Source organism: Danio rerio, chromosome 9, assembly GCF_052040795.2.
Source record: "Danio rerio strain M-AB ecotype USA chromosome 9, GRCz13ab, whole genome shotgun sequence".
NCBI lineage: Eukaryota > Metazoa > Chordata > Actinopteri > Cypriniformes > Danionidae > Danio > Danio rerio.
The window spans coordinates 50323914-50334032 of NC_141029.1; the positions used below are offsets into that span (position 1 = coordinate 50323914).

The 10119-nt window shown below is 39.0% G+C and overlaps 1 protein-coding gene across 1 annotated transcript in view; it reads right to left on the bottom strand.

Annotated features, from left to right (window-relative positions):
* The window catches only part of col28a2a (collagen, type XXVIII, alpha 2a), a 66154-nt gene extending 56509 nt beyond the window's left edge, over window positions 1–9645 (bottom strand). The window contains 2 exon segments of the mRNA NM_001159842.3: window positions 4443–4598; window positions 9476–9645. Of these exon segments, the coding sequence (NP_001153314.3) occupies window positions 4443–4596 (154 nt within the window). The 5' untranslated portion in view covers window positions 4597–4598; window positions 9476–9645.
* Between the last annotated feature and the right edge of the window lie 474 nt (window positions 9646–10119).

Sequence of the window (10119 nt, forward strand, 5' to 3'; positions counted from 1 at the left end):
TATGTCTTAACATGACGTTGCATGTTTTAACTAGCTTTATGAGTCATAGACAGCATGAGACGCACTGATGGTGACCCATGAGCTTATAGCATGTAAGAATAACTTCATTATTATAAAGCTTTACCCACTTAAAATGGTTATCAAACAGGGCTCATCTGCCCAAAAGCGCAATTCCAAAACAGCATTGATGGGCATAGAAATGACTAAGGATGATTTACAAGCAGTGTGGAAATTCAAGAACAAAAATCTAACATTTAATTTACATTTTGACCAAAGCAATAGGTGCAGGATAAATTAATGTAGTGGCAAATAAGCAGAGCACATAAAAGGCCCTATCATACACCCGGCGCAATGTGGCGCAAGGCGCGGCGCAATACTTGTTTGGTAGTTTCAGCTTGACGCAAGAGTTGTTTTGAGGCGTTGCGCTACGCTGTTTAAATAGCAAATGCATTAGCGCTCATTTGTGCGTCCATAGGCGTTCTGGTCTAAAAAGGGAGGCGTTCTGAGGCGGACCACTGGCGCGTTGCTATTTTGAGAAACTATAATAGATTTTTCATTAGACCAAAACAAACCCGGTCTAAACTCCGGCGCAGAGTTCTGCCTCGCTTACACACTGCTTAATACACACAAGAGAGCAATAGGCAAATATCTTTACATATGAAAACATTTAAATATTAAGGATATATATATAGGATATAATAAGAATAGATATAGGATATAAATATAAAGGATTAAAATATTACAAAACATATTATTTTCTAGCCGACATGAATATGAAAAATCACTGCTTTTATGTCTTCATCTCGAGAGGCTTTTTCAGTTCATTCATAACAATTTGCTTTTGTATAATGTTATTATTATTAGCAGTATTATTTAATATATCCATATTTATATTTGTTTTATTAAAAACAAGCTTAGATTTGCCCACCTGTCAGGTTTTAGACCATATGGGGCACTGCATGTGTTTTAGGATATAACTCAGGTTTTTGAACACACTTTGTTATTATTGTTCATTTATTTGTTTGTTAGAAATTAGAACTGAATTTAGAAATAGTTTTGAAACGAATATTTGCGCTTAACAAACGCAATTAATTATTTATAGGCTAATTGATGTCTGTGCGTAAAGGTTTCTCTATCCAAGAGCGAAAGTGAAAGTAGATCCATTATCTCTCATTCTCACGCAGTAGATGCTCTGTTTAACAGTTTTCTGTTAAAAAACTGTTAACTGTGAACTGTTTGCTAGTGAAATGCTCAGTTTTTCCACTTAGACTTACTTTGCTTCCTGTAAATAGCGAATGCGCTTATGGCGCGACGCAGCTGGCTCTTAAAGGGAATGGGAGATGAGACTCTAATTGGTTTATTCTCAAAACACACCTATAACTCATTAAGAAAATTAACTCAACCCTTTTAGACCATGCGCCTTGGCGCAAAGCAGGTTTTCCTATCCTTAAATTAGCAAAAATGCGCTCTGACACGCCCTGAAAGCGTTTGCACCCTGCGTTTTGCGCTCTGCGCATGGACCGTCAAAATAGAGCCCAAAGTGTTGGTAATCTACTATGATGAGGTAATGTGCATTTTTTTTTTAATCTCTCTTCTGTTGTGCTGAGAAAATAATCGATATTCAAAGTTACTCTAGTTCAGGCGCAAGGAGAAAAGATCACACACTGTTTAAGGGATTTGCGCTCGTATTACGTGACTCACCATGTTAGTTATTCCAAGTCTTAAAAAAGCAGAGCACATAAAGTGTGGGTGATTTACTATGACCAGGTAATGTGGAATATATTTATTCTCTCTCTAGTGTATTAAGGAGGGGGATAGACCAATGTGTGGAGGTGCTATGAAAACAATCGATATATTCACAATCTAAAATTAGCCTACATTGTAAATAGGTGTTTAATAAAAGCAGCTATGATACACATTCATTCATTCATTAATCAGGGGTCGCCACAGCGGACTGAACAAGCAACTTATCCAGCATATGTTTTAAGCAGTGGATGCCCTTCAAGCTGCAACCCATCACTGGAAAATATCCATACACTCGCATTCACACTACGGCCAATTTAGCTCATTCAATTTACCTATACTGCATGTGTTGGGACCAAGTGTGCCGCAAGCCTACGTTTGAGTGAAGGTTTCGGCCGTTAGATCGCCCCCTGGGGGCTGGCTGCAGTACAAGTCATAAAGCCCGCCTCCTCCGTGTTAATGAAGGAGACTTGAGCCCAAATAAAAAAAAATATTACACTTGCAATAAAATGTCCCGAAAGATAGTTCTGGTCGATTAAGGCACTGGTTATTGTGCTGAAATAGGTGCAGATCTTCATTTTTGTAAACAGTTTGTTTTTAGCAGTAATTTAATGCTGGGCGTGTCATCGTGATTGACAGCTGTGATTGACAGTTTCTCAAAGCGCGGCGTCTGAGCTTCGGCAGGAGACTGAAGTAGACTGAAATGTTATTATTCGATTTCTGTGTTATTTTACCATGACAAAATGAGTTCAGCAGTAAACTATAGTTTCTGACATACATGATCCTGGTGGAACACTGTTTATTCGCTAAGTTCATGGCTTTTTTCGGGCTTTATTAGTTTGCTGATACACGCCTAGCCACCCAGATAGCAAAACACAGTTCCGGCTAGATTCTCGCCTGCCGGAGACTTATCTCCTAGAGCTCAGACTGACTAATGTTACCTCTGCTGGACCTACTCCGGATGCCTGGACTCACTACCCAATTCCAGCCCGAGTCAATCGAGCCAGATGCGGCGGCCGAGCGAGCAGGCGCTGCCGCATGCGAGCCGGAATCAGCCCGCGACGCCGCGAGTAAGTTATGCGCTGCGGCCCGGAGCTGGCGCGATTGAATATATAAAACCCTCATATTTGTTAACGTTATTACATCCATTTGTGTTGATATGACAGCAAACGCATGCTGAGAAGTTCGGGGGGCGTAGTTGATTTTACATAAAGCGTTTGATTGGAAGCTCGACTCTGCTCATTTTCGCGGCTCCTCCTCTGGCTCCATCAGACAGTCCTTCTGCGCATGTCTGGCTCCAATTTCAGCAGTCTTTTGCGACAGTTTGTGCCCGTCAAGCAGGCGTTTTGCCCTCAAGGCGTTCAATGGGAAAAAGGGCTGTCGCGTCGTCCATATTTTTTACAGTCATTGGTTGGGACTGTGGGGGAAACTGGAGCACTCGAAGGAAACCCGTGCCAACATGGGGAAAACATGCAAACTCAGCCCCAGCTGGGTCTCGAACCAGTGACCTTCTTTCTGTGAGGCGACAGTGCTACCCACTGAGCGTCTTTGCTGTCTATTATACAAATAACTAAAAATTAAAATAAAACTATATATATATATATATATATATATATATAAAATATATATAAAAAACTTTTACATGCAAAGGTAAAATACTTTAGAACTGGGCAGCACTCATACATTGAAATACAGTAATATACACTCACCGGCCACTTTATTAGGTACACCTGTTCAACTGCCCGTTAATGCAAATTTCTAATCAGCCAATCACATGGCAGCAACTCAATGCATTTAGGCATGTAGACATGATCAAGATGATCTGCTGCAGTTCAAACCGAGCGTCAGAATGGGGAAGAAAGGTGATTTAAGTGCCTTTGAATGTGGCATGGTTGTTGGTGCCAGATGGGCTGGTCTGAGTTAGAGAATGGTCCGAAAAAGAAAATTTTCAATGAGCTGCATTTTTGTTGGCGCAAATGCCTTGTTTATGCCAGAGGAGACAGACCAGTCTGGTTCCAGCTGATAGAAAGGCAACAGTAACTCCAATAAGCAATCGCTACAACTGAGGTCTGCAGAAGAGCATCTTTGAACACACAACACGTTCAACCTTGAGGCAGATGGGCTACAGCAACAGAAGACCACACCAGGTGCCACTCCTGTCAGCTAAGAACATGAAAGTGAGGCTACAATTCACACAGGCTCACCAAAATTGGACAATAGAAGATTAGAGAAACGTTGCCTGGTCTGTTGAGTCTCGATTTCTGCTGCAACATTCGGATGTTAGGGTCAGAACGTGGGTGTCAACAACGTGAAAGCATGGATCCATCCTGCCTTGTATCAACAGTTCAGAATGGTGGTGGTGGTGTAATGATGTGGAGGGTATTTTCTTGGCACACTTTGGGCCCATTAGCACCAATGGAGCATTGTGTCAATTTAGTGGAATAAATAAGCTTACATTGATGTTTGGTTTGTTAGGATTGGACTATATTTGGCTCAGATATGACTATTTGAAATTATGGAATTTAAGGGGTCTAAAAAACCTAAATATTAACAAAATCATCTTTAAATTGGTCTCAATTAATTTCTTAGCATTACATTGCTCATCAAAAATGAAGTTGAAATATATTTACAGGAGAAAATTTACAATGTAATGTTGGGTATAATGATGAACATGCAAACATACTAAACACACGTCTCACCGTCTCCATTGTGTTTCTGTAAATTGGATGCTGTTGGTCCTCTGGTTTTAACTCTTGTTGGCCCAGTTCTTTCCTCATAGAAGTCCTGAGCGCAGACACTCAACAAACCCAAACACAACACACACCAGCTCAATGAGTGAGCCATGACTGCCATTCCTGCAGGGAAAAAAAAAAAATATATATATATATATTACACCACACTTCACCTCCAAGTCAAAACAATAATGAACATAAATAAAGCATAACATCTATCTATCTATCTATCTATCTATCTATCTATCTATCTATCTATCTATCTGTCTGTCTGTCTGTCTGTCTGTCTGTCTGTCTGTCTGTCTGTCTGTCTGTCTGTCTGTCTGTCTGTCTGTCTGTCTGTCTGTCTGTCTGTCCGTCCGTCCGTCCGTCCGTCCGTCCGTCCGTCCGTCCGTCCGTCCGTCCGTCCGTCCGTCCGTCCGTCCGTCCGTCCGTCCGTCCGTCCGTCCGTCCGTCCGTCCGTCCGTCCGTCCGTCCGTCCGTCCGTCCGTCCGTCCGTCCGTCCGTCCGTCCGTCCGTCCGTCCGTCCGTCCGTCCGTTTTTCCTTTGTTTTATCATTCTATCCATTTATCTAACTATCCATCCATCCATCCACCCATACATCTATACATTTATCCATCCATCCATCCATCCATCCAACATTCTATCTGTTTATGGGTTTGGTTTTGGAGACATTTCTTCTTTCGAAAATGTTAAATTTTCATACAAATTAAATCCTGACACAGATCTATCCATCTATCGTTCCATTATATCCATTTATTTATCCATCCATCTTTTAATTTCTGATGTCATGCAAGATTCAGTCTCCCTTTAGGTTCTACTAGCTGTAAAGTATCAACTAGAAATATTGTGGGCGGTCTGGAGGTTGGTACAATCTCAGTATCGAATAGAAAATATCCCACAATTGACCATGGCTAGTCCACACCACTCTGTTTCCCCCAAGCCTCCATTTTCCTCATCAGCTTCCAGTGGCCTTTATGTAAAATATTTCCAGGTGTTGGCTGAGAATTGTGCAACTCATGCTGTGAGGAGAAAGTCTGACCAATCATGTCCATTCACAAAGTCCAAAACAGCTACAGTAACAACCATCACTTCTTTTGTCTCAGAAAACACCCAATGCGGGCTGTTCATGTTACTGTTCTGTCTGTCTGTCTGTCTGTCTGTCTTACTATCTATCTTTCTATCTATCGTTCTAGCATTATTAGATATCACAAATATGTGAAATTTCTGTGGGATAAATCTTCAAAACATCATTTTGGGTGAAAGAAGTGTTTATAGTATTTTAAATGATATTTATATTTATAAAGTATTTTAAAGTGTTAACAGTATCAGAAAGTATTCTTTTGTCCTGTCTTTTCAATTTTACAGAAAAAAAATAAAAACAAAGCACAACTTGTGATAAATATGCATTGTTCTCCGCACTATATGAGGTAATTTTCAGTTTTTTCTTAATGCAATTAAATCTTTCTTAATTTGATTGCATCTTTTACATAGTAACCCTTGTGTGCTGTTGGGGATGTTTTCATCCAATCTGAGGTGATTTTAAATCTTAATTTGGCCATAATATTCTCTGTGTTTCAGCAAATGGAATGACTTTTGGTGACTTCTTATTTTACCACATATTTTGGAAAACACCTTTGAAAATGTAAAGAAAACCCTCAACCATATACGCTGGGCAAATTGACTACCCTTTTGTATGTTGGTTGCTGTGTTTGCCCCATGACTTCTATTATAATGACATTTTTGATTGCAATGCCATAACACCAAATAATCATGCATTCTTCATTGTTGGAGGTTTTCCCTGTTGGGAAGAGGTAAAATTAGTAATTTTTTACTGTTGATTGTCAGTTACAGTGCAAAAAAATAAAAAATAAAAAAAGATTCTGTCATTTATATAGAGAATATTGTGTGTGTGGTTGCATGTAAGAGAAACCTTTGTAGACGTACTGTACCTTGAATCGTCTGGAAAAATCTAAGCTCCATAGATATATACACTAGATATCGCATAGGGACCCAGAGCATGCGTCAATAGCGCCGCCACATTGGTACAGTGCTCCCAGGACAAATGTCCTTCAACCGCACTAGTCAAGACAGTGTTATTACGTGAAGATGTTGGACTTTAGCGCTGTCTACAGGTGTAGTAACGAGCAAACAAAGAAAACAAAGCACAAAGGCAGAACATTTCATAGGTAATATTAAGTTTTTTCTGTTTTTGTATGTTCTGAACTTTGCACTACAGGTCACATTATTGATGATAACAGTCACTTACTGCATTCACCATAAGGCAAAGCAGCTCCAACCCGTATTAAACACTCGGCTTATGCTAGTTTTGTTGAATAAAATCAGCAAACAATGCAATAGAAATATGACAACCAGATGCTGCGCTGCCAGAAACTTGTATTATTGTCGGCTAACGTTAGTGAAAGTCGTTCGGGGGATTCATTCACAAATGAATCGCTCCCTCCGTCAGTATGAGAAGTGAAAGCAGGAGAGGAGCTGTGTTTCAGGACATAATTACATCAAATTTAACAGGGAGGGTAAATAGTACTTTCTGTACACACAAACACAAGCTTTTTGTCAGGAATGCCCGTGCGGTCACTGATCCATCAATGTAGAAAAGTGATGTAAAATTATAATTTTCGTAATTAGAAAAAAAAATTACATACTAACATCCAGGAAAACTCCTGATCAGATATATGTGTATATGTGTATATCTCTGGCTTTGGATGTCGACAGTTCTCCACTGTACCTTGGTCCTGCATTCATTTCAAAGGAGCGCTACCCTGTACCCAGATGGCGGCGCAATTGACGCATTTCGTCCAATAGACAACAATAGGCCAGGCGACATCTAATGTATATATCTATGAAGCAGCTCAGCTCTCAGAACATAGTTAACATAGTAAGTGTGTTTATGCACACACATTATACAGTTTTTTTCAGTGGCTTTGGTGCATTTCTCACAACACTATTTACATTTGCACAACAGTTAATGCATTTCTCAAAACAATGAGTGCAAACTGCAAAACCTAGTTGATATCCTGCAAAAGCGTGTCACTTGCTCAAAATGGAGAGCTCATTCCTCGAAAGCAAGTATTGATGTCAATGAACGTGTCAGTGTCCTCAAGATGAAAAGTCCTGACACCATTGTTTATGAACAAGATAGTCTAATGACTTTGTCGTGTTTTCATCATGACAGTTTACTCTGTTCATTTTTTCCAGTGCAAAAAAGTCTGATTTTGGTGACACTTGCTGAAAATGCTCAAGACAGCACTATATACTATTTGCACAGACATTTGAAAACTACAGTAAACTTAGACATCACTGCATTTATTGAGGTATCTGAGTACAAGACACTGAATTTGTATGTCTCACATTATTGCTGCATTTGCTCTTTACTAATTTATTCACAGTATTGTGCAAGAGAATAAATACACCTTTATTTACAACAAACATAAACCTCTGTGGGTAGAGCTGTGCACAACAGGAAACAATACTGCAGTACATATTGGAACTGAACCTACAACATACTGTTGGTCTGTAAATCATTCATCAAATTGTTCAATTTAGAAGACATTTTTGGGGAAAAAAAGGAAATTTTTTAATTAAAATTTGCTTTTCAAATTTTGACAACTAGTTAAACATTTGTGTATGTAATTACTCAAGTAATAAGATGAGAACTATTAGTTTTATATGGAATGACTATTCAGCATTCACAAGTTGAGTTAATTTTGACTGACATGACATAAGAAAATGATAATGATATAAAACAGCAGAAAGTTGTATGAAAGCAATTTGTTGGAAGGAATGAGAAACTGCTACTATGATGTGCACAAATGACTCATTGTTTTGAGAAATGCATTAACTGTTGTGCAAATGTAAATAGTGTTGTGAGAAATTAAATGCACCAAACCCACTGAGAAAAACTGTAATATAATGTTTTACTCCACAGCTTTATAAAAACCAGAAACCTTTTTTTGCACAGGCATATCTAAAGGATTAATGCTGCCAACTGATGATCAACAGTAACAATTACAAATTTTACCTCTTCCCAACAGGGAAAACCACCAACAACTGAGAATGCATGGTTATATGGTGTCACGACTTTGCAATCAAAACATGTGATTATAATGAAAGTCAGTGAGGCAAAAACAGCCACCAACATAATGAAGGGGTAGTCAATTTAAAAAAGGGTTAATACAAATTTTAAACATAAAAACTGTTAACCATAAACTATAATACAATCCTGTTAAAGTTTAGGGTATAACAAAAATATATAAATATCCAGCAATTAAATGATATTAAAAAAAAGTTTATATACTTCTATAGAATCGTTTGACACTAAATCTAAAATAAGATGCTGAAAATTCATTTCCTTTATTCATCAGGGGCCACCACAGCGTAATGAACTGCCAGCTTAGACAGCATATGTTTTACACAGTGGATGCCTTTCCACCTGCAACCCAGTACTGGTAAAGACCCGCACTCATTCACACACATAAACTATGGCCAATTTAGTTAATAAATTCACCTATAGCGCATGTCTTTGGACTGTGGGGGAAACCAGAGCACCTGGAGGAAACCCACGCCAACACGGGGAGAACATGCAAACTCCACACAGAAATGCCAACTGACCCAGCTGGGACTCGAACCAGCAGCCTTCTTGCTCTTACCACTGAGCCATTATAAATGATCAAATATGATTTGACTATATTACACTTCTACTGTATATAATTGCAACTTTGGAGAGAGAGTAAGATTTTTAAAAACTCTTAATGACTCCAAACTTTTAGAAAATAATATTTTTAAGCTTAAGGAACAATTTATTGGCACAAATACTATAAAGCACACTAGTGTATTACCATCCAAAGAGACTTTATTAACTAACTAAAACCTCAAACCTCAAAGGCAGCAATAAAATAAACATTCTTTTTTTTTTGGTAGATGCTGAAAAGTCAAACCGCAATTAATAAACATTTACTGAGTTAATGGCAGTGACTCACCTTTGGCAGTAAAACCTCTCGCCAGAAGCAGCCCAGGTGTTCAGCTCAGATTCCTCAGGTGTGTGTGTGTGTGTGTGTGTGTGTGTGTGAATGAAGAAGAGTCTGAAGTGAAGTGCAGTTGTGTGCGAGTGAACACTAGCAGATGGCGTCCTCAGACTGTGTGTACGACCGTCACAGCCCACTTCCCACCCACTTTTAAGGGGAGGAGGTCCCAGTGAACTCTTTAGTGGGATTGGAGGCATTTGATCTTCCTTACAGACCATTGAGAGTCAGCTTACATATTTAGATGCATTCCAGTTATTTCTATCATTAGGTTAGATTTAGGTTTTGATGTCAGGTGATCAAAATTCAATGTCTAGCCAGCGTCTAAGGACAACTTTATTTTGATGTCCAATAACAACGTCAAATGACATTGATATTTGGTTGATTTTAGGTTGTGTTGGAAAGTGACCAAAATACAACAACGAGCCAACATTTTAAACCAACATCATATTGACGCCAAATACTGACATTTGTTAATCAGGTATCCAAAGTCTGATAAACGTCATAGTGGTAACGTCCACACAATGTCCAGCTGTAACATCATTAGACGTTGATATTTGGCTGATTTAAGGTTGGACGTTTTCTAATCCCCAAAGACAGGA